The sequence below is a fragment of the Parasteatoda tepidariorum genome, chromosome 9, assembly GCF_982258835.1.
Source record: "Parasteatoda tepidariorum strain Cologne lab strain chromosome 9, Ptep-v5.0, whole genome shotgun sequence".
In the NCBI taxonomy this organism is placed as follows: Eukaryota; Metazoa; Arthropoda; class Arachnida; order Araneae; family Theridiidae; genus Parasteatoda; species Parasteatoda tepidariorum.
In genome coordinates this window covers 64960366-64986131 of record NC_141763.1, presented here as the reverse complement: position 1 = coordinate 64986131, position 25766 = coordinate 64960366, and the positions used below count along the sequence as shown (strand labels likewise).

Sequence of the window (25766 nt, the reverse complement as noted above, 5' to 3'; positions counted from 1 at the left end):
CTTTGCCCTAAATGCCAACAAAACCAGGCATCACCTGAGCACATCTTGATCTGTTTAGGGCTGGACTGGAACGATATTCATTCCTCTCCCATTCTGGTTTCAGATTTTCTCAATATCAACGGATTCATTGATCTGGTCTGACCCCGTCAGACCAGATGGGAATTAGCAACAACAGCATAAGATGGCCCAGTTATGTTGCTTTATATTGAAAACTAAAGCCAACTTAAGCCTATGGATTCTTCGATTCTGTAAATACATTGAAAATATTATCAACAGTATAACAATGAATGATATTAGTCACTTAAAAAAATCAAACTATAGACGTAACTGAAATTCCATAGATGCTTCCCAAGATATAAAGATAGTTAATTTTATAATTTTAGTGCAAGAACCAAAAAATATCTTGACTACGCCTAACATTAGGTCGAAATTAAAAGCCTGGTTAATACCCTAGTCAAATTAGACTTTTAGTTCGAATTAATTCCCAGAAAGCTAGAAATGCCGCATAACATCTAAAAAGTGCATTATACGCAAAATTCAACAGCATACAAAAGATAAGTTAATTCCGCATCGAATGATATACTTAAACATTAAATTTGGTTTAGCGGGTTAAACAGAATCGGTAATTAAATATGAGCGCAATTTTTTGTTGCACTCATTTTCAAACACCTGTGAATCGTAAGTACCAAGTCAAATAAAAATTGCCAGTTATCAAAACTTTTATAGCATCAGCATTTTACAATTATGCTTATTTTAACGTATTAAAATAAACAAAAAAAACATCCCTTATGAAAATTTAAGGTATATTTAAGGTTGATTTGAGGTATTTTTGAGGTATTAAGGTTGTTTTGAGGTATATTTGAGGTATATTTAAGGTTGCAGAGAAAACAGAAATAAAAATTATACCTCGTAAAGGTTGCAATTAAGGTGTACGAGGTTGATTTATATATACTTCAGCTTGTTTTGAGGTTGTTTAAAATTCACTTCAAATCATCCAGACTGATAAGGTGATTTTTAAGGTATACCAGGTTTATTTTCTTACATTTGTAAAAAAAGAGGTATTTTTGAGGTGTAAAATTTTTTACCTTATTTCAACTAAAAAGAGTGAGATATTTATTGAGGTATATGAAGTCATTTTATTTATACCTAAGCTTATTTTGAGGTTGTTTTAAATTCACTTCAAATCAACCAGACTGATAAGGTGATTTTTAAGGTATATCAAGTTGATTTTCTGATACTTGTAATAAAAGAGGTATTTTTGAGGTATAAAAAATATAATTTTTTTCAACTAAAGAGAGTGAGGTCTTTATTGAGATGTATGAAGTCATTTTATTTATACCTAAGGTTGTTTTAAGGTTGTTTAAAGTACACTTCATATCAACTAGCTCACTTCCCAGAGTTCCGTGCTAGCCGGCAAATGGCGTGTGTGTTTACAATCGAAAGTTTCTTTAAAATTCGGTAAGTGTGCTTGACATTTATTAATTTAGCTTTGTCACTTTTAATCAAATATGCCTCAACTTTCAAACTTAAATTTCATTATTTTTGTTTTAAAGACGCGTCCTGATCTTACATTATTTAAGTCGAAGGATATTCTTTGAGGCTATTGTTGTAGGCTTAGCAATAAGACAGATCAATCTAAATATTTCTCGTCGCTGTTTAGGGTAACGTTACTGGTGAATCGTTACAGCAGGTTACGCACAGTATATTTTATTGTTTGTAATTTATTCAAATATAACTATTCTTTTTGTTTTGCTTAAATGTATATGTTTTAACGTAGCAGTATGCAAGCTGATTGAGTAAAAGGTTCATAATTTCTCTTATAAATAAATCACTGAAAATTGAAAGTTAACAGTTTCTATATATTGCAGGTAATAAAACAAATAAACAATACTATTGTAAGGAACGAAATGCATATTTGTTGCCTTCAACAAAAATCTAACATACATATTTAACTAATAAAATAAACATATACAATAAAAATTGCAATCAGGGTAAATACATCACACAAAAATTTTAATATTTCTTCAAAAGTTGCATTTTCATAAAAATATATATTTACAAACATGAAGAAAAAAAACAATCCTGTTTTTCGAAGTAAATATTCATTTTTTTAAATTAATGTTTACTATTAACAGGTGATTCTAAGGTAGGAAACAAGTTTACCATATCAAATCAACAAATTTCATTAAAAAATATATGAGAATTCCTAATAAAATCTGAAATTTTTTTTTAATAAAAATATATGTAATATGAGATAAGATTCAAGCTAATTTTAGTGAACTAATTTTTTAACCCCCCTCACAAATTAATAAAGCAAACTTCATAAATTTTCATAATCTGAAAAATATTTTGTTTTTAAACTCCAGAAATGATGAGAAATTGGAAATTCTAACATTATCGCAGAGAAAGAAAAGAATTTTTTTTTATTTTTAAATGTGCAGAGTAAATAAAAATATAACGCTAATAAATAAAGAATTTTGAAAATTAAATTCTAATAACATTAAATTATGTAAGGATCACAGAAAACTATAATATCAATGAAAAAAAAATCAGAACCGAATAATTTCGGTAATAATAAGTGATTGATATTAGCAGCGATTACATTATATATAAGCGGGGATTACTGAACTTACATATACATTGCCTCTAGAGAGAAAAAAGTTATTCTAATTCTAGATTGTTCACCACATTAGCAAAATAAATTTTTCCAGTGTCATCGCACTGGATGGAAATACAAACAGAAGATATATTTGTCACAGGAATTAAGTTAAAGTTGCCAGAATTAGTTACTTGTGTAATATGGCTTAGTTCAACATTAAAATTAAGATTAAGAGAACGCATCTTTTCACCAGAAATCATTTCTTCAATAACACCATAATAATTCCAGCAACAGCATATTGAATTCTGACAAGTACAAGTTACTAAAATTTTTACGAAGAAATTAATGCAGCCTAGTTTAAGTTTACTTGCCCTTTTATACATAAGCTTGGTTTAGTTGAGTATCTTAAAAGTATTTGTATGTGTATCACCTATTAAATAATATCTGAAGTTAGTTAGCAAAAAGGCAACTATAGGTAAAGGAAAACTGGCATCCACTTAAAAAATTCTCATGCAAAATTCAAACTTTTTGTCCGTTTAGTCCACTAAGGCAACGCCCCGCTCTTCCGTGCCACAGGTCCTGGGTTCGATCCTTGGGCCGGGCAAGGTTGACTCAGCCTTTCATCCCTTCAGTGGGTCGATAAATGAGTACCAAGCATGCTTGGGAACTAAACACTGGGGGTTCCGCGTTCGGCTGACCACCTAACCGGAACATCTGCTCCTGCATCCCAGAGCCCAAGGTCAAGAAAACTGAAATGGGCACAGTAGACCTTGGCCCTCTATGGGCTGTCGCGCCACTGTGTTTAGTTTTATTTTAGTTTTTAGTCCGCTAAGGCAAAATCTTGAATATTATTCTAGATCAACATGATGCAGTTTAATATTTTGGAATGATTTTCAATTTATTTTTAATAAGACTCGTGAAGACTCGTAAAGAGACTAAAAGAACATGAAAACTTTTCGTATAAATAGTGTGCTCTAATAAAATAGTTTTTATCTTTAATCCACAAAGAATATTGTATAAAACAAATTTACTGAGACAGCTATTCCAAAAAAATAATTTTATTATTTCAATTAAATATTAAAATCATTTTGGTGAACCTATACTTAATCTGCTTATATTGTAGTAAAAAAAGTTTAAAAGTATTATTGACTCTGGATTTTTGTTGTCAACATTAGTAACTTATCAAAGTTATATAAATATATATTTCAATTTCCTTCAATTTCTTAAAAAAAAATCTCATCTGAAAATTTCCAAATGAAACTTGCTATGCAACTTTTATATAACTTGATTTTACTCAACTTGAACATGCAACTTTTACAGAGCTGCTCCGTAAATGGCATCCAGAATTTCAAGGTTTGAATAAGGCTGTCAATAATACGTGCTCTGCAGCTAGGAGGAAGTGGAGACTAGTAACTGGAGAGCCTTCCCCTGGGAGTAACTCTAAATATACACCAAAAAGAAAAAAGACAAGTAAATTATTCTCCTTTGATTCAATGAAATCTTTTCACCTAAAAAATTACTGATAAAGTTTGCATGATCTTTGATTTTTGAAAACATTATTTTATAGCATTATCTTAAATTATTCCCTCAGGCAAGTAAACATATAAACTTAATGTTGCTTTTATTTCGATGGGGCATGAAAAACACAAAACATTGATGTTCTACATTCTTTTATTAAAAGATGATTGATTCTTGATCACATTAAATAAAAGGTTGAAAATGACCTTTTGTTTTTAAAAACCTTACGTGATAGACAATTATTTTCGGAATCAGCAGCATTGAGAATTGGTTTTAGTACAATTTCTTTTGCGAAATTGGACTAAAAATTTAAACAAGCAGGCCAGTGTAATTGAATTTATTCAAAATTTGCTGAGAAAAAAATTTAAATATCAGCATAACAATCCATAATTAAAAATGGTCGGTTGAATTATTGGAAAATTAAGAATTTCAATAAGCGTGTTATTTCTACAGCAGTTTTTATATGCATCTTATAGAAAAATTAGCTTTTTTAAGTGATATGTTTAAACAGTCAAAATAAAGAATTGAAATATACTGGGAGGAGAGTTTTGCAGGTCATTATTATTATTCATCTGCTGTTACTAAAGAAACCATTTATTTATTCAAAATTGAATAGAAATAATAATAAAAGGTGATTTATGCAACGAAATAAGCTTTAAAATATTATTCTAATCTTTTAAAATTTGTCATTATCAATGTAAATATGACTCTCGCTAATTCAAATTTTTTATTTATAGGTTCCAATGCTCCAAATAACGTAAGCACAGCAAACTTGCAGAAGAAGCAGAGTAATTGTCAAGAATTTTGATTTCTTGAACGAAAAATTAATTTTTTTTTGTTAATAAAAGTTTTTATTTGTAAGCTGGCTAAATTATTTAAATTTGCTGTTATTTCGCTTTTACAAAAAATTAGCGCCTTTAACATCTGTTCTATATAAATGAGTTCCCACATTTTTCTGAAACAAATGTATCCTCTTTTCACGATAGTTTAATTGAAATTATTAAAATTACAGAAACATTTGAAATGTTCTTTTAAGGTTTATGAGTCAGCATACTTAACATTATTCAACTCTACATGTTAATTCAAGATTAATAAATTTTATGAACTATTTAATTGCAAATTAGCACAAGGTTCACAAACTATAAATTAAAGGCGTTAAGTGAAAATTCCTATTTTGAATTGTGTGAGGAAGAATACATTCCAATGGGTTGTATTTCAAAATTAAAGGAAGATATATTCTTTGCATTGCATTTTACTTTTCTTCACACAATACATGGAAATCAGTCGAAAATTCTTTCGAAAGAAAGATTCATCCGTATTCCGCCTATGTGTTTAGAAAATAGTTTCTTAGCATCAGGATTAGCAGTGAAAATTAAGACAGACCGTAAAAAGTTAATTAGTAATTACCACCTAATGTGTAACATTAAAAACTCCATCAGAGTGATAAATACCTCTACAAGTGAAAAGATATATATTTTAGGTTAAAAATTAGCAGTCTAAGGAGAAACATTTTAATTATATTTAATTACCAGCATTAGCATAAAAAAATATAACCTGAAGGGAAAAATGGCATATTTTAGTTTGATTAAAAAAATTTCCTTTACAAGCATAAAAACTTATATTTGAGGTGAAAAATAATACACCTTACGTTAGTAAAAAATCACCTTTCCAACTATCAAAAATTACACCTGAGGTAGATTTGAAATAACCTGAAGAGTAAAATGACATGCCTCAGGTTGAAAAATATATACCTCTACAAGCATAAAATTAGATACCTGAGGTTGAAAAATAATTACCTGAGGTCGAACAACATACACCTGAGGTTGATTTATAATAACCTGAAGTGTAAAATGACACACCTTAGGTTGTTGAATAAATACTTCCACAAGTGTAAAAAAATATATTTCAAGCTGATAAGTAATAACCTAAGGTCGAACAAAATACACCTGAGGTTGATTTGAAATAACCTGAAGTGTAAAATGACACACCATACGTTGAAAAATATATATCTCTACAAGCATAAAATTAGATACCTGAGGTTGAAAAATAATTACCTGAAGTGGAACAAAATACACCTGAGGTTGATTTATAATAACCTGAAGTGTAAAATGACACACTTTAGGTTGTTGAATAAATACTTCCACAAGTGTAAATAAATATACTTCAAGCTGATAAGTAATAACCTAAGGTTGAAAATGAAACACTTTAAAGTAGTAAATATCTACCTCTCCCAAGATGTAAAATTAAACACCTCAAGTTGAAACATATATACCTCTGGAGGTATATATTAAGGTATATTTGAGGTTGGTTTTGAGGTATTCATTTGCACCCTTTTCAACCTCAACGACGTCTTTAAATAACAACCTCCTTTATACCTTTAAAATATAACTTGTTTATACCTCATTTATACCTCGATTTTTTCATAAGGGATTGATCACCGCTCTATTTTCTGCATATTTGTTAGAGGAATCGAATTGATTTTCTGCATTTAGTATAAATACCTGAGGTGTTCTGGAACTCGTGTTCAGTGTTTTATTTTCACTTCGATATTAAATTTAACGGTTTATATCTAGTTTACTCATAAATTGAATTAGATTAAGATATAAATTAGATGTTTTTATAAATTTAAGAAAAACGAGTACAACTGGAACTGAATTTCATAAAAAATTTAATTATTTCTGAATATAGGTAAGTCTTAGATAATTTGATACAGGTTGAGCCACGAATCATTTATAATCCTCAGGCCCATCATACCTTAATGCGACCCTGATGAAACACTCAGTTTTAGCAACAGTTGAAACTCGAATTAGAGAATAAAGTCAAACGTCTTACGTTTTTTTTTCTTTTCGTTGCTATAATTTTAAAAATATTCAGTAAAATTAAACGAAGTTTTTGGTGCTATTCAAAATTAAATACAAAAATTTAGTTTTAAAATTTGTAAAACAATTCGCTTAAAACTACGCAGAATATTTAAAGTAGCTCTTTAATACTGTGAGTGTGCGAAATAATTCTTCATTTTTTAATAAAATTTTAGTGAATTTGGCAACTAATAAAGAAAGTCTTATTTAAATTTTTTTTCTTTTTTTTTAAATTTTTTTTATTACGTACAATTGTCTTTTAGTAATGTAAAGGTTAAATTTTCACCTGGCCTATTAGAGGTTAGAATATTGAAGAATAAATATTTATCCTCTTAAAAATATTCTTCAGTATTATATCACTTACCACAGATAATATCTAGAGTGCTAGAAGTAATTATAGGAACAATATCAATCCATGAATCTTTCTCAAGTTCACGTAGTCGGGAGACAAGAAAATTAGAGTGATCGGAAAGTACAGGTATGTAATCTTCTAATATTCTAAAGTGAAAAGTCGGGGTCAATAGTTTCCTCCTGTAATGCCACTTATTAGCAGTGCTGGAAATAAAATAAATACTAAATGAGAAGCATAAATCGATAACATAAATAAAAATTGGTGCCATAAAAATAAATAAAACTGCGGGGTTTAAATGCAGTAAGTTCAAAAAAGAACATTGATTGGATGGTAATAATTACCGATCTTAATCTACTTAAATAACTAACAATAATAATTAACGAAAATAATAAACGGTATTAATTAACGATGTAAAACTACTTACGATGGTAAGTGTCGAACTGTATGTGTGGAATTTAAAAAAAGACAAAGATTTTTTATTTCAATATACACTGGTTATCATAAATTAAGGAAAATTCACAAAAATCGCGATAACTCAAGAAATTACACATGGAATTTTATGAAACTTACCCACAATATACAACACATAGTAAGGTATTAAACAACATAAAAAGAAATTATCAGACATTAATAGTAGTATAGAAATTAGCACATGTATAAAATAAACAAATTGGAAGTATCGGTTTGCAATAGAAAAAGTACCTTTAATATGGAATATGATTGCCTCTAGAAGCAATACAGCACAAACAGCGATGTGTGATGCTTTCAATTATGCGGTCTATCAGTTCAATAGGAAGTGAGAGCCATTGCTCTTGTAAAGCAGTTGCAAGCGTGGCAAGGGTCTGAGGGGGCGGATTGATGGCAGATACACGCCTCCCTAGAGCATCCCAAACGTGCTCGATAGGATTCAAGTCCGGGGATCGAGCTGGCCACTCCATGCGAGTAATTGTTTCCTGTTGAAGATAATCATCAACAATGCGAGCTCTGTGTGGTCTTGCATTATCGTCCTGTAACAGGAAGCAATCACCAATTGCCCCGGCATATGGGCGCACATAAGCATCAAGGATGTTGTCTCGATAAACCTGAGCATTCACGGTTCCCCTTGGAAAGACATGGAGGTATGTGCGCCCTCCTAAGGATATGCCTCCCCAAACACAGACACTGCCTCTTCCGTATGCATCTCTTTCACGGATGTTTGATGGATGATAACGGGTCCCAGGTTCTCTCCATATCAAATAACGTCTACTGTCACTTTCTAGACTAAACCTGGACTCATCCGTAAAGAGAACAGGCCTCCATTGATCTGACGTCCAGTGGACATGTTGTCGGGCCCACTGCAAACGGTCTCTCCTATGGCGTGATGTGAGCGGCACGCAAATGGCTGGTCGTCTCGCATACAGACCACCTTCGTGGAGCCTTCTGCGCACAGTTGACGTTGACACCAACCTTCCGGTGGCTGCAGCAAGAGAGGATCTAAGATGTGTCGGAGTAGCGGTTCTATTCCTGCGTGCACTTAATGTCAAATATCGGTCATCGGCACTGGTCGTAACAGTTGGCCGTCCTTGACTGAACCTCCTAGATGCCGAATCTGTGGTTTGAAATTGCCTCCAAAGTCTATGAACCACAGATGGACTCACATTTAGCCATCTGGCCACTTCTGATTGACTCTGCCCTGCCTCTAGTCTCCCGATGGCTCTCCATCGTAGTTCTTCAGGCAAATGATGCCTAGAGGTCATTATTACGAATTGGCTATCTCAGATTTTCAATGTCGCAATCACAGTAAAATTTGTGTGCTTTCTCTCAAACTTGGACTTTTATGCTCCAGGCAGATGACGTAAGCCGAGTGCAGCGCCACTAATTTGCATATTGCAATTTTACTCAGCTACTCTTAGTGGACAACATATGCAAATTTTGCACGGTTTGGCTTACTTTTGAAAGAGTTATCGCTATTTTTGTGATTTTTCCTTAATTTATGATAACCAGTGTAGTATTAGCGTTACGATCCTTTTAATGTAATTTTTTAAACGCACTTAACTCAGCATATCTTCATTTTAACTATGTATTATTTACCATATCAGCTCAAATAACTCAGAAAAATAGATGCAGTGAAGCAAGAAAAAAAAGAGATACTACTTTACATAATTTCTATTAAAAAATTTAAAATACGACTTTTTTAAATTTTACAACTCGAGACCGATTGCGTTTAAATTTTGTATTTAATATTACCATATGAGTATAGAAATGCGTAAAAAACTGTGCAATAAGTTTTAAAAATGCAACGAAAAAGACAAAATTAATTAACATAAAGGATCCTAAATCTTCTGTTCCCCTATAACTAAACTATTAGATCCACATTTTTTTGAATCACAGATTCCATCCAGCTATACAGATAGTTAAAACTTAAAATTCGCAACAAAAAAAAAATAAATAAAATAAAACGGTATGCTTGTTCAGAGAAAGTAAATTTTTGTGTCTGATTCTGCAATTTAATTAATAGTAAGCCCTAATTAATTATCAGATTTGAGAGTAATCCTTTGAACTATTAAGTTTTATTTTCGTACATGAAAAAAAAGCAAAGACAAACTAGTTGGTCACAGTGGTAACATTGCTTTTTCAGTTACATGCATTTTTCGTCATATTGTTTTTAACTGCCTAGTTAACCCTTTCGTCACGAGCGCCCTATTTAGGAGGCGACATCAATTATCCATTTAATAACCAGCCCTCTCTGCTTCAAACTGCCACAGACTAATGTTCCATTGGATTAACACCACTAAAAGTGTGTTTTGAAGACGCTTAATATGTGTTGTATGCCAATTGCTTTTTTAATTTATTTTACAAAACGTTAAAATATATTGTTATGTAACACTTCATATGAAAATTCTAACATCAGTTTACCGACGTGTAATGTGCATATTTCGCAACGCTGTGCACCATTCAAATGTTCCACTTTAGCGGAACGGATTTGCCGTAACGATAGGGTTTAATCAGGAGATTTTTGTGCAAAATCCAGATTTGATAATAACGCACAATGCACTAAATTTAGCGTGGTGCATAGCGTTACATTCAAAGGCTACCAACTACTATGATTTTGTTAAATTTTTATATAGACTGGGAGATAATTAAAAATGTTTGGTAATTTTGCCAGCAATTTAAGAGCCTCACCATGTGTAAGTGTCGATTTATATAAACTTTAGAAATATTTATAGGTAGTGGAGTGGAAAACAACTTTAAATCAAATTTAGAAAACAATTAATTATAGACAGAACATAAACTTAACTATTAGTAGAAGAAATGTTTTCCAAAATCGCAGAAAATTTGCGACTATGCATCCTAACTCGCTTTAATGATTTAAATTAAGTGTTTCATGTCAACAACGACATGCTGAGTCGAACAGTAGGTTATAAAACAGATCAGAGGGCAAACTTCATACTACATATAAATCTTCGTAAAATACGTACCCACAACATGGAATACTTGTGATGAAAATGATAAGGAGAATAAAATCTGGAGGAATTTATGGGAACTGGAGGAACTTTCAATGGGATCACTTATTTCATTATGTGGGATTAAAACAGGCTAATAGGACACAGGAGAACAAAGCTAAAATCCTCATCAATGGGAGAGAAAAAAAATTTCGAAATACTATCGAATAATGTTTTAAATATGAGTAATTAATGAATATTACCTGGTAGCAAGACCAGTTCCAACCCATGGGTGTGCAAATTCATAAACAGCGGCTTTATCAATTAGATCACTACTACTCAATACAACCTAAGGGGGGAAAACCTTTATGAGTAAATCAAACAAAATATATGGGTGATTCTCACGAAACATGACAATTCGGACCAAAAAATTTCTTCAAATTTAAAATCTTCAAAATAATCTAAAAAATTTTTTTGTATACTTTTTTAGCTACACTTATTAATATTTTATAGACAGCAGTGTAGTTTATTGACATTTGCTCGAGAAAAAAAAATAAAAAAGAAATTCACCAAATCTTGAATGCCAGGAAAATGACATATTACCTTAGAAGTAATACAGTCATTTTACGTTAATAGTAAGTAACTCAACTTAAGCCTTTATGTTTGATGGACCATCAGGAAAATGACAGGTCAGGAAAATGACAGCCAGGATAATGACAAATTCGCCATTTTATAGCATATAACTTTAATTTAATATTTTGGCCGAAGACGTTTATATTCTGCAGAAAACAACAGTATTTCTTAAAATAACTCAGATAAATCTATGTAGTTTTTGCTATTAATGATTTTAAGAAAGCCAGGAAAATGACAGCATAAAAACCTACTCACCTTGAAAATTTTTTGAAATAGATTTTGAGCCAAAAAATTGGTTCTTCATTCATGTAACAAGACATGTTCACATAGGAGGGATCTAATTAATCTATTAACATAAGATATTGATTCCTGGCGCTATCTATTTTGGTTATAAATCACTAAATAAAAGTAGCCAGGAAAATGACAGATTTTCATGGGACAAACAAATTATTGACAGAAAAAATTATTTTAAATAAAAATTATAGTTTTAGTAAACAATACCCTCTGCGTATATTCTAGAAATGCTTACATAGGATAAGATAAAAAAAATTAGATTTTGAAAAATGTATGAGAAGTTTTGAAGCTAGTTATTATTGGAAATATTGTTTGGGACATGCCAGGAAAATGACATTTTGATATTCAATTAAATTTTTTAAGTATACAAAACAGTCAATCGTCAAGTCATTTTAAAATGCAAACAACAATGCTATTTATAAATTTTTTTTAAAAAAAAGTTCTTTTAGTATTATAGTATTAGATCTTGGAGCAATGGACAGTGAAATGTCATGTTTCGTGAGAATCACCCATATATGTATCATAAAGAGCTTCAACTTATATTTTTATGGTATTCCTTCATCTAAATCTTTTTCTTAATTTATTATTCTAAAGTAAACGCTATTCCACACACTTTAATATTCGCATCCTGTCTTTTAATCTGTTTTCGGCTTCAAGTTATGCATTAATTAAAATATTTGGTTTATCCCATTCATTGAATCGTGATAAAGACTTTTTTCCTCGACCTTTTTAATAGATCAATTATAATTATTAAACTTTCCCTTATACCCTAAAACGAAACATTTTACAGATATACTTTGCAAGATTTTCCCCAATTTTTATTGAGGAGCACTTCAATTTTGTGTCACTTGGATATTCATTCTCTGATTAAAATGGTTAAATAAAATTATTTTGCTCTTTTTAAAATCATGTGACTGTTTATCCTGACCGCACGATTGCCATCCTTAAAAGCCGGCAGGATAATAATACTTGAGAAAACGATGTGCAGGATTAATAAAATGCTCTTTACTTAAAAAATATATAAATTTTAAAAAAAAGTAACGTGGCATTTTGCTGAAGATGGAGCTTTGGTGAAAAAGGAAAGTTTCGATTGCACAGCTGCTGTGAGAGACAAAAAAAGGGAAGCCCCGCTTTTAAGAGATGAACGCTTTTGATTTTTCAAATTCTGGTTTTTAATGTGACGTCGTTTCAGCCTTTTCATACATGAAAAGAAAAAATGCAGTAGTTCATATTTACTAGCGTGATTTAACAATCTTCTCCTACAAGATTGTGGTACAGCAATAATTTGAAAATTTATTTGGATCTGTGCTTTTCGAAAGTGATTTGTGGTGAAAATTATGATTATGTTTATCAGTGATAACTTGTGAACAAAGGAAGCGTTGGCTGAGTGTTGAATTTGATTTCCATATAATTTAGTAAGTGGAAATGCTATTCGATACCATCATAATTATGGAGGCAAATTGTATTGATTTTTTTTATTTATATTGATAATTAATGATTTTATTTATTTTGATCTGCATTTTCGCTCAAACAATACTTTCGAAATATTTCACAATTATTAAAGTAAATAGTGTTTAAATAGCAAAAATATTTGTAAATTTGGATTATAATTTTTGAAATTTTTTTCTTTTCGTCCTTGATATTTCAATTGATAATATTTATTTTTTATACACAGATCTTATTTTCATTGTAGGACGCATGTAAATTTTTTTATTGGAAAACTTTTTCATGGGAAATAGTTTTTCAATAAATTGATTATTTTGATTGGTATAAAAATGTTTAGGGGAATTATTATCTTTTTTATTGTTTTATGTACTATAGTATATATAAATCATTGATTGTATGAGAAAAATTTGCATTTAACATTGCGTTTAGTGTTAAAAAAATAAAAATAAATAAGTACAAGTAATATTTATTCTTTTTTCTATAGTTAATATTGGTTATTGAAATTTATTTTCAATATTTGAATGCCCTTACGTTGTGGCAAATATTATAAAAAAACATGAAAGTATAAGAAAATTTCAAAACAAATACAAATAACTTGGAAAATGAATTAGATACTAGTTTCAAAATTTGAATTTTAATCCCGATAAACCCGAAGAAAAACCTGATTGAGCCTGACATTAATGTTCAGTTCACAGCCTGGATCAGACAATTCCATTAACAAATCAAGTGTCTTTTTGCTGAGAATCAATTCCAGTATTAGGATAAGAAAATAACCAAAAACAAATTGACAAGTAATACTATCCGGACACACTTAAAATACGTTAATTCTTATCCATTTCCCTTATTCCCCAAAACGAAATATTTTACGGATTTATTTTGCAAGATTTTAACTAACTATATTATTGAGAAACACTTCAATTTTGCGTCCTTCGATTTTAAAATCTCACGAATGTTTGTCCTGCTCGCACGACTACCACCCTTATATATATATATATATATATATATATATATATATATATATATATATATATATATATATATATATATATATATATATATATATATATATATATATATATATATATATATATATATATATATATATATATATATATATATATATATATATATATATATATATATATCCCAAAAAATCTTTATTAGTTTTAAAGTTATTATTTTTCAAAAAAATTGTAAAAAATTTCTTTGTAGAAAATCTGTTCTTTCGGGCACAGGATGGTTTAAGAGGAAACTGTTTGTGTTACGAATAGGTGATAGCCTAGTCATTTCCGGCTTTTTTTTCCTTTCATGATCACATGCGTCCATTTGTTGCTGACAACAATCACTGTGTGAGACGAATTGGCTGTGTGAGCAGCCGACATATCGAAATAAATAATTAAAAGGATTTTAATGACAAAACGAAATAGCATAATGTGCTGTAATACCATTCTCGAAATATTTTATTTAATATATTTTATTTTATAATATATTCTATTTAATAATATATTTCTTCTCTTGAAATAATTTTTTTTTATCTAAATCAATTTTTAATGTAGCTATCTTCAGTCACGCTGCTGTTGCACCCGTTCTCCGCATTCAATTCTTTTCGTCAGTTGTACCTGAGATCACATCAGCCCGTTTCGTACAGTGATTATGAAAATGTTTTTCAACATGACTATTTGGGATCAATTTGATTTTGCAAATATGACTCTTTTGATTGTGTATGACTAAGTGTATGATGTTTCCCCAACTAGGATTATTAAAAAAATCACCTCTACGGTTTCCGGTTTGTAGAAAAACACTAATGTCTGCATTGAAAGAAGCATTTGAAAAATTCGCTCATTTTCAAACAGGACGCACATTCCACAAATATAATTTAGAAAGACTGAAAAAAAAGAAAATAATTTACGATCAATTGTAATTTTCAAATAATATTATTATCATTATAATTAGGTTAAAAATAGCGAAATAATGTCAAATTCAGATAACATAGATCAAAAAACCTTTTTTTTTTTTTTTTTTTTACCTAAAGGCCTGGTTTCTTAAGGCCTGGTTTCTTAGGACAGGACGCCGTCAGCTGGAAATCAGCGCTAACCTCTGATTGGTCGATTTGTGAGTTTGATAGTATACGTCATCGAACGCTCATCTTGAACTACAATTACCGTCTAACTCAACTGCAGTTGAATTACAACGTGACGTTAACCACAGAAGCAATGGCGGACAACATCCTGGTGCACATTGAAATCAGACAAGTTTTTGATTTTGACATTAAACATAGCTTCTTCATTAAACATAGCACTCTTCATTTAGCTCAGCTATAATGTCTTTTTTCTTGGACAAAGTCATTATTTGTTCTCTAAAACACTGGTCGACAATAACAAAATCAATGCAAATTCAAAATAAATATTTGTTTACGTTATTAACGCATGCGCAATGAGAGATAATGTCTGCGTTGGACCGACTGCTCACGCTGAGCTAACAAAAAAGTATTTTTTTGGCGTCAGATCTACGTCAACTTTCCGCTGACGCCCAGATAAGGCGCTAGTTCTAAGAAACCAGGCCTTGAGCTAACAAACCAGTATTTTGTTGGCGTCAGCGTGACGTTGACGTCCCGCTGACGCCCAGATAAGGCGCTTGTCCTAAGAAACCAGACCTTTAGGAAACGTCGGCGTCAGCTTAAAACGAACGTTTACCTCTGATTGGTTAATTTATGAGTTTGACAGCATACGTCATCGAACGCTCAGCTTGGCGGACAACAGCCAACAACAGAGCATTGAAATCAGCCGAGATTTTAATTTTAACATTAAACATAGCTTCTTTTTCCTCTTCTTCTTCATTTAGCTCAGCTATAATGTGTTTTTTCTTGGACAAAGTCATTACTTGTTCTTTAAAGCACTGGTCGACAATCACAAAATCAATACAAATTCAAAATAAATATTTGCTTACGTTTTAACGCATGCGCAATGTGTTGAACCGACACATGTCTTAAACATGTCTGTGTTGAACCGACTGCTCATGCTGAGCTAACAAAAAAGGTATTTTTGTGGCTTCAAAATTATATCAACTTAACGCTGACGCCCAGTTAAGACGCTTCTCCTAAGAAACCAGGCCTTGAGCTAACAAACCAGTATTTTGTTGGCGTCAGGGTAACGTCAACTTAACGCTGACGCCCAGATAAGGTGCTTGTCCTAAGAAACCAGGCCTTAAGTGATATTGTATAACGAAAGGTGTTGTTCATATAACAAAACCAAAACTATCCATCACGTTAGTTCAACTCAATATGAATGAAGAATGAGAAAAAGAATTTGTTTTCTAGATTGATCTTTTCTGATTAAACAAAGCATTTCGAATTCAAGATTCAAAGTGGAAAATGTTGTCTACAGTCAATCTTTCCCTACGAAAGCCGCATTATTCATTTTTATTATTCTAAATTAGTGAAAACCGTATTATTCAATTTTCTCCAGGTAATATACAAGGCGAGAATTGACTACGCGCTCAAGTGTGTTACCAATGAAACTTGTTGATGCTTTAGGGCGATAACTGTTTCATTCATTCGAATTTTTGCCTAGTTTTAAAATGTGTATTTCTATAGTTTTAAGCGGTACGATTATTCTGATCTTATTCTATTAAATAAAACAAAAATATTCGTTAAAAACTCCATGTCAATTTGGCGGATCAAGTGATATGTAAATACCATCGAAGTCGGGACTTGTACTTCAAGATCTAAATAGTGTTTTCTGTAATTCCAGAAAAATGGAAAGCATACGTAAAGGAAAAAGAAAAGCAAATATCAAAATGAATGGTTTAATTTTCGGCGTTGAGGTCACGGAACTGCAGCTGTTTGGCCTCGAGCGTAGGGACCGAGGGTGTGCGTATTGGTCCTCGTTAAACTGTGCTACCGTAAAGTGCTCGACTTCGCGAGCAGGTCGTCGGGCTACCGAAGCTGGGGTGCCATCCCCTCCACAGAGGATCAAAATTGTGATGGCATGTCTTCGGATCATCCTCCGGGATGTTTCCCAGACCGTCGCCAATATCCCATTGTGCAGCTCTAGTGCGACGTAAATTAACAACAACAACAACTCTCAATTCTAAAGTGAGAATTGCCTTCAGCTCATTTAAAAGGCAAGATTCACTGTCGTTCAGGAACGGTGGAAGATATTTCAGAAGCACCTCTTCGCTTTAAAAACTCAACGATATATCCAGACTGAAGGTGTCCCCCAAGGCAGTGTTTTGAGTGTCATTTTGTTCATCATTCATATTTCACAAGTTTTACGTGTACTGCCACCTGCTGTCTCTGACTCTCTTTATGTCGATGATCTGCACATCTCGTGTTCAGGATCCGACATGAGAGTCATCGAGCGGCAAATGCAGTTAGCAGTGAACAAGATTTTAGACTGGTGCGACCACAATGAACACACCCTTTCACCTTCTAAAAGTTCATGCATTCATTTTTGTCGTAAACGCACCCTTCATAATGATCCCGGTATCACCATTCGTAACATTGCTATACCTGTTGTGCCGCACGCAAAGTTTTTAGGCGTCATTTTCGATAGTAAATTGACTTTCATCCCTCACATCAGACAATTGCGAAAACGATGTGAGCAGAAATTAAATATGCTGCGTGTGCTGTCAAATACGTTTTGGGGAGCGGATCGCATAGCCTTACTGCGCATTTATCAAGCGCTGATTTTATCGCGGCTTGATTATGCATGTGCAGTTTACGGCTCGGCTACAGCTTCTAACCTACGTTACTTAGATACGGTACATCATGCTGCCTTGCGTATTTCTTCTCGAGCATTTCGAACATCCCCAGTTGAAAGTTTATATGTTATTTGTCATCAATTTCCATTAGATTTACGTCGCATGCAACTGTCTCTGATATACTATTATCGTATCATGTCATGTAAATCACATCCTCTGCACCGTGATGTGATATCATCAGATTTAGAGCGATTGTACGTAAATAGACCTTCACACATTCGTTCATTTTATTTGCGCACTCGCTCACTCATACAGGCCTTTGATATCTGCGAACTACCATCTCAGTCAGTTGATCACTTTCTCATACCGCCATGGGTCATCTCACCATATCAATTTATTGCTCCATTTATGTTGTACAATAAAACCAATGTTGCACCCTGCATTTTCCAACAACTCTTCATTGAACATCGTAACGAATATTCTGAATACATACCAATTTTTACAGACGGATCAAAATCTGCTGGATACGTTGGCTGTGGTGTCGTCATTGCTGATGAAACCTATAGCTATAAAATCCCAGCTATTTGCTCAGTCTTCACAGCTGAAGCTTTTGCTATCCTTTTGGCACTGAGACTGATTTCCACGACGTCTACACGGAGGTATTGTATTTACTCCGATAGTATGAGCGTTTTACGCCTGTTGGATAACATTCGCAGTGAAAATCATCCAATTTTAGATCTTATTATTCATTTGCTATGTAGTCTCCACAGAAATGGGTTTCATGTAATGTTTTGTTGGGTGCCGAGTCACGTTGGCATACCAGGAAACGACCTGGCCGATTCTTGTGCAGGTTCTGCCACTGATCTCTTTCCATTATCTGTGCCTTTTACGGATGTTAAACTGCATGTTCGAAAATTTATAACATCTTTATGGCAGCAAAGGTGGGATCTCCAAACTCTCAATAAGCTACATAGTGTTAAAACCAATTTGGACCATTTGCCTGTTCTGAATCTGCGTAGTTCAGACGTTAAACTCACTCGACTGCGAATCGGTCACACCCGGTTAACACATCTTCATTTGCTGTTCGGAGAACCTCCCCCTGAATGCAGTACCTGTAACGTTCCTCTCACAATTCATCATATTTTAATAACGTGTCCATGTTTTAATCAACATCGTTTAAAGTTATTTGGTAGTTCCATTTTATGCATTCAAGATTTGTTGGATGACATTCACCATCCTAACATTTTTGCATTTTTGCGTGTCGTTGGCATTTTTAACAGCATATAAAAGTCTTAACACATCTACTGTTTTATACACTCTTGTAAATATCTTACCACCTTTGTACATTTTACTCACTTCGTGCGTTTTATACTGTATTAATACTTTTTATCTGATTTTAATTAGATTATCTTGCCTTAATCACCCATTAGTACTATTTTATCAATTATAATTGTGTTAGAATTAAATTTTGTATGCACTTAGGTTTTTAAATGGATTCACCGTATTGTTTGGCGCAGCATGTCCTCATCTGGACCTCGCGCCACTAAACCCTACATTCAATTCGATTCTTCGCTTTAAAAACAGTGACGAAGTATAAATTTCACAAAGGTACTTCATTTGCATTCCACAACCTCATCGAAGCACCACAAAGATCAAGCTAATGATGAATGGGGAAAGGGCCGCAAGAGGCTTCAGGTGCCCAGATGTTTTATACAGTTTAAGTTTAAATTTCACAAAGGCTTGCGATGGCACCTGCCTGATGAGAAAGTAAAGTCGAGGTTTTCGGTAAGCTTACTTCAGTACCGTAATATTAACCTACTTGTTTAACTTCAAATCTTAATTTCTAAGCTTAAACTCACTTGCAGATATGAATTTGTGAACAGTAGTACAGTACGCAAATAATAAACGGACCACTTGGTACTTTCTGTTTTTGTCCACTATACATTTAAAAGTAACATTCCATTATTATTTTCAAAATTAGGAAGGGACAATATACTTACTACACAAGACATAGTCAACACCAAAGTTAATTTTCTTTAGGAAGCTTAAAAAAACACAGTAGAAAAAGAGCACTTGTGAGCAATGCATACTTGGTAAGGGGTTCTTCGTAGTTTTATTGAGCTTCATTTTTTTCAGTACAGAAGTTATTAGAATAAATGTCAACACTTACGAATAGGTGGAAACTGTGTCAAAAACAAGATAAAAATATAACTATAAACAAAGAAAAGAAAATGCATAATGAATACATATTTTACTAATTATTACAGAATACATTTGTATCTGACACACAATTATCTTTGCATACAATGAATACATTTTTATCTTATTATTTTCAAACATCAAACGCTTTAGGAGATTAAAAACTGTCACGCTACACTGAGTCGGTTACGTTGAAGGCATTACTCAACATTATGAATGAAAAATGACGTCATTCATAAATGAAAATAGTAAAAACGTAAAAAATTATTTTACAGCTCTCAAGCAGCCTTGAAAAAAATTTTTACTTCCTTTTGATTAACCTTATCAGTTTCTTAACGGGATGAAATTCGAAGAAATTTTTTCTCACCAGTTGGCGGTAAAATCTGGCTCTAGGGCAGTGTTCCTTAACCTTTTTGATAAAATGGACCCCTTTTAAAAATTTTTAAGAAGTCACGGACCACCCCCCTGTGAAAAAAATAATTGCAAAAAACGTCAATTATTAGAAAACATTTAATTTTATTATTTTAATAGTATACAAAATTTTTAAAATTAAAATTTTTAATGTGAAGGTTGCTGCTGCTTTTCCTTACTTAACAAATTGAATTGGGGATATAAAAATTTCTTCTGTAAAAGCAGGATGGTAACCTCTTGTGAAAGTTTCTTTGTATTTTGAAATGTTGACTGTATCACTCACTTTAAATTCAGCGGTCACAGTACTTTTGCAACAATTTTTTTTAAATAAAGATATAATCATTCATTTTGTGGAGGTTTTACATGCTCATTTAACTTATAATCAATAATTTATCTTCAAAAAATAATTCAATTGTTTTAAAATTTAAAAAAAAAATTTCAAAATTTTTAAATTCCTAAAACTTTTTTTATTTTAACAAATTTTCAAAAACAGTTTTTTTTTCTTAGTGCTTACAATATTCATCCTAACAATTTTGTGCATTCATTTGCTGATATATCAATTAGAATACTTTTTATAGATCATTTTGTGAATAAGTAGAAAAAAAAGGTTAACAATTCCTGTTAGGTATATATAACATGCTGTAAAAATTGCTGTACCTCATAAAATGCTTATTCGATGCACAGTTTAAATAAGTGCATTATACTTAAGGTAAAAAAGTTTACTTCAAAGCTTTAACTTAAATATAAAAAAAATCCTTAGGGATTTAGTCAAGATTAAAAAACAAAATTATCATCTATGAGAAAAAGCACTTTAAAGTCTGTCTGCTGACCAAGTTTCTGTTTTAGGTCAACCTAAAATCATTCATAACTTTTTTAAAAATGTAGATAGAGAGATGATTTTTTCCAGTGAAATTGAAATAGTTTGAAGTTTTATTATAACCAATAAATGAATTTCGATGTTTTGGTCATTTTTTGGGTACTGTGACCCTATGTTTCAACAAAAAAAATATTTTATTTCAACGTTTTCTTTAGTAAACCAGTAAATACTATTATCTTCGAATGATTTCTGAATATATTTATTAATAAACTCTGTACCTTTACCGGGCTGTATTTTTTTTACCGGAATTCTTTCTTTAAACTGAGTTTAAAAGATTTTTTTACTTCCTTACCTGTTTTTTCTTTGAATAGGAATACACCAAGCATACTTACTAGAAACATCTATGACTGTTAAAACATAATTCCCTCCGTCATTATATTTTGTATATGGTTTAATGAGTAATAATTCTGCTTATAATTGGTCATCAATATGCGAAACAGTTAATCTTCTTCTAAATTTTCGAATAATTGGTTTATATCTAGTAGTGTAAAAATTTTATATATAGCGTAAAATGTTTTAAATTTCTTTTTGACATAAGTCAGGTTTTTCTTTTTAATTCATTAATACCAAAACAACCCTTTTCGGGATCATAAAATATCCTTCCTATTTCTTTTTGACTGGTGTTAGCCTTGTGGCTAAAAAACATTCTTTTTAGACTCACAAATTTCACATATACCTTTCATCATAAATTTTCCATTTTTAGAAGTTGCTTCGTGAGTATATTTAAGATTTGTATATTTTTTTGCTTTTTAGACAATATATATATCAGATTTTCCCATATCAAATGTCCTCTTAGCTTTTATAATGGGTTTAACTATTCCTCTTTCTAAATGGTAGGATTTAGTATTGCATCTAATTCTTCTACCATATTTTTATCGCACACATAATTATAAATTTTGTATGTTTATTTGCAGCGTAATTTACTCTATTAATAGGTTTTGAACATTCTTTATATTTTAAATATGGATTTAATCTTGTTTTACCCCTTTAATAATTGAGTTCCTGAACCTACCACCTAACCTGTCATCTAACTTCAAAAAATTCATATCCTTACCGACATTAGGGCGGAGTTCAACTAAATTCTCGCAATTACGGTAGCTCAATTATGCCAATCAGAAGCCCGTATTTTGCGATATGTAAAAAAAAAAAAAAAAAAAAAATACAGGCTTTTCATTGGCCAAATTTATCCATCTTAATTGAGAAAATTTAGTTAAATTCCTCCCTAGAAAGCCAAGGATTTACGAAATATAGATTTTTTGTGTTCATACGATAGATTAATGAAGAAGCTAACATAAAACTGACGAATTTTACACTGAACTGATATTTTGTTTAAAAAAGCGTTCAATAAAGAAGGAAACTTAAAATAAACTTTTTACTCGATTTGTGGGGCCCGGGACAACTACCCCGTATGCCCCTGTCTTAGTCAGGCTCTGATTATGAATGGTAATTATATCTCTAGTTCTATTACTATATTTAAATTTATCTTTTCGTTATCAGGAATTTCAAATTGCTGTTTCTGATAGATTTAAAGATATTTTTCGTTTCACGAATCGAGAAATTTCTGCCTTTATTGATTGACATATTTCTGCTTATTTTAAGAGAAAAAACAAATGCAGTGACCGGAAAATAATAATGAAAACAAATACAGTACGAGTAATGATTCTGTAAAGTTCTGAATTTTGTAAATGAGTACAGAAAGGAAGAAAATTGTTTCTTAAGTTGTCTTAAAGGTCACAAATATTTGCGTATTTGGGTAATTAACGGAGGGGAAAAAAGAATTAAAAATTATTTGTATTATATACGATCACCCACAAGATCCAAAATGTTCGAAATTTGGAAAAATTTACATTTTTACAAATATTAAAAAAAAAATTTCATTTTCTTAAATGTAAATGCACACACTCTTATGGATTAGAGTCACAAAAATTAATGTTTAAATGTTATTTAAATCCATTAACCTCTTCTAGTCGCGCATTGCCAACAAGAGTGAATAAAATTTTGATAAGAAAAGTTACAAACAAATAAAGATTACAGTTAAAAAACACCTTATCTGTTTTTTTTTCTTTATTGAATACCAGTTTAAATGTTCGAAAATAAAATAGTTTTATCTACTAGAACTATTACAAAACATTTTTTTTATCAAAAGAAACTTAATTTTAAGTTTAAAGAAATAATGTTCAAAAATTATCCATCTCTGTTTTTACTCATTCTTAAGTTTTACTATTTAATTTGAAATCTGATGTATTATTGAAGTCTTTTTATTTAAATATCTCCCGCCCGCATAATAGCTCAGTAAATTTTTCCTGAGGCTTCAGTCACGTATTTCATACATTGTTCATCTGCATAAGTACGCACTTATATGGAATATCCTGTAAGTGTCTGGTATATCCAATCACAATGGATAATGCCACGTATAGATAAAAAAAAAAGGCATAATCATTTCCTCAAAAATTTCTTAAGAAATTTTAATTATAATTATTTTTTCCATTAGCGACCATTCAAATAATACGTTAGAACTTAAAAGGATGATTGATCGTGGATGAAATATTTCACAACATATTCTATTTCTCCTTAGTTGGTATTTTAAAGTTTTGATAAAAGCGATTACTGGTAAACCTAGAATAAACAAGGGAGTTTCAATAAGTGCAAATTTTTTTTCAAAGTATTAAAATGCAAACAAATTATGGAATGAGTAATTAAAATTAAGCAGTGGGAAAATTATCCTGCAATAATTCGTTAACGTATTGATTTTTTTTAATGATTTACTAATTCAGATTCAAAATTCTAGGTTTATCCAAACTCACCTTTTCTATACTTTAAATTACGTAAGTAATTTAAAAAGAATTTGTCATGAAGTATTGTCCCCACTATAAAGCATTTTCGTAATGGGAAAGAGATTTTTTATTTACTTATTTTTGATAGCTAAGAGGGGTAAAGGGTATAAGCAGTGTTTACGTAAAACACAATTTTTTTTTAAATAATAATAAAAAAATTATTAATAAATTACATTTTCAAAGTCGAAATAAAAGCTAAAATTGGGTAAATGAAAATTGGTGAAAAAGGAAAACACTTTTCAGCTAATGAACTTATTCTGTAATGAAAGGAGCTGCAGGTATGGGAGATGCTGAATGAATAGATAAAGAAATAACTCGAGATTTATGCTGAGTAGAGCAAAATAAGAAGAAGCAATGCCATAAAACGCAAGAAAAAATGGCTGTAATGACTTCGGACACCATTTGATGTAATGCTTTTGTGTTAAATTTAGATAACTTTTTACTTTAAATGTATGTTAAGTTGAAAAATTGACTTCTCCAAATTTTATAAAATAATTTAAAACTTAAAATTTTTTTTTTTGCAAAATTGAATTTTTTATTCTATATTCTTAACCGATATAACGTTAAAAAATTGATATGTTTTGTCACATGATTTAGTGCGAAAGCACCAAAACCGGAGAACTGCCTATGGGTCATTTTCATAATTGGGTGCCTTTTTCTCTCCGCCATAAAAGTATTTTTCAGAAATTCTAAGGAGCTTCCAATAACTAATTTTTCACTCTGTCGTATTTTATAATTGTGTAAAATTTTTAAAATTACACAATGATAAAATAATAATAAATTAAAAATAAATTATTAATTTTAATTAATAAAATACAACTGTCCAGAAATTAATGTCATGTCATGTCTGTTTCCTTACAAATATTTACATTTTTATAACTACACATTCGGAATTCCTTAATGATAACAATTGCATATCAGAGAAGAATGTGTTGATAAGTTATGTTGATAGCAGATATGTTGATAACAATAACCATTTTGAATGTTCTTTTTATTTAAAAGAAATAGAAGCGTACGTGTAAAAAGTGTTTCTTTGCTATGTTATGTCTGTTATCATAATTAGTTGAATAAAATAAATTTATTTTTTTTTCAATAAGATAATAATTTAGTTTAGTGAAATTTTTTTCTAAATCTTTTAGAAATAAAAATTTTCTAAATATTAGATAGAGTTATTTTGCCAAAAGAATTTTTTTTTTCTTTGAAATGTCATGTCTGTTGCTGGTCATGGTTACCATATGTGATAATAGATATGACTTGTGTGATAACAGGCATGATCTTTTTGAAATCTGTAGAAGTGCGTATACAATACTTTTTATTTATATTTTGTTCACTGCACGAACAATTTGTCTGATGGCTATAGTGGGAATACACATCACCACACAACAGAAATGCTACAAACTCTAAACGCAGAACTGTTTTTGCTGTGGAGCATGCATTTAAAAAGACTTTTTTCCAAATTCGTTATATTTTTATTATTACAGTTTTTTGCTTCATCATGTGTTCTGTTAGTTTTGGTTTAAAAAAACAATGGCCAACCTTTAACATTATATTATATTTGAAAAAATATTTGTATTAACTTTTTATCATGTTACACAACAATTCCCTTTTTGAAGCAAAATTGT

General features: G+C 31.0%; 1 protein-coding gene and 1 long non-coding RNA gene across 2 annotated transcripts; both read left to right on the top strand.

Moving 5' to 3' along the window:
• Positions 1 to 1292: 1292 nt before the first annotated feature.
• LOC122269886 (uncharacterized) lies at positions 1293 to 4978 on the top strand. Its single transcript, XR_015429269.1, has 3 exons — positions 1293 to 1458; positions 3920 to 4069; positions 4855 to 4978. It is a non-coding gene; the product is annotated as an uncharacterized LOC122269886 (long non-coding RNA).
• Positions 4979 to 17466: 12488 nt separating this feature from the next.
• Positions 17467 to 19110, top strand: LOC147804138 (uncharacterized). Its single transcript, XM_087151446.1, has one exon. It carries the CDS (start codon positions 17467 to 17469, stop codon positions 19108 to 19110), a length of 1644 nt encoding a protein of 547 aa, XP_087007572.1.
• The last annotated feature ends 6656 nt before the right edge of the window (positions 19111 to 25766 follow it).

Excerpts from the sequence above, each read along its gene's own strand:
- LOC147804138 (XM_087151446.1), top strand. The coding sequence starts at position 17,467 with ATGAGAGTCATCGAGCGGCAAATGCAGTTAGCAGTGAACAAGATTTTA.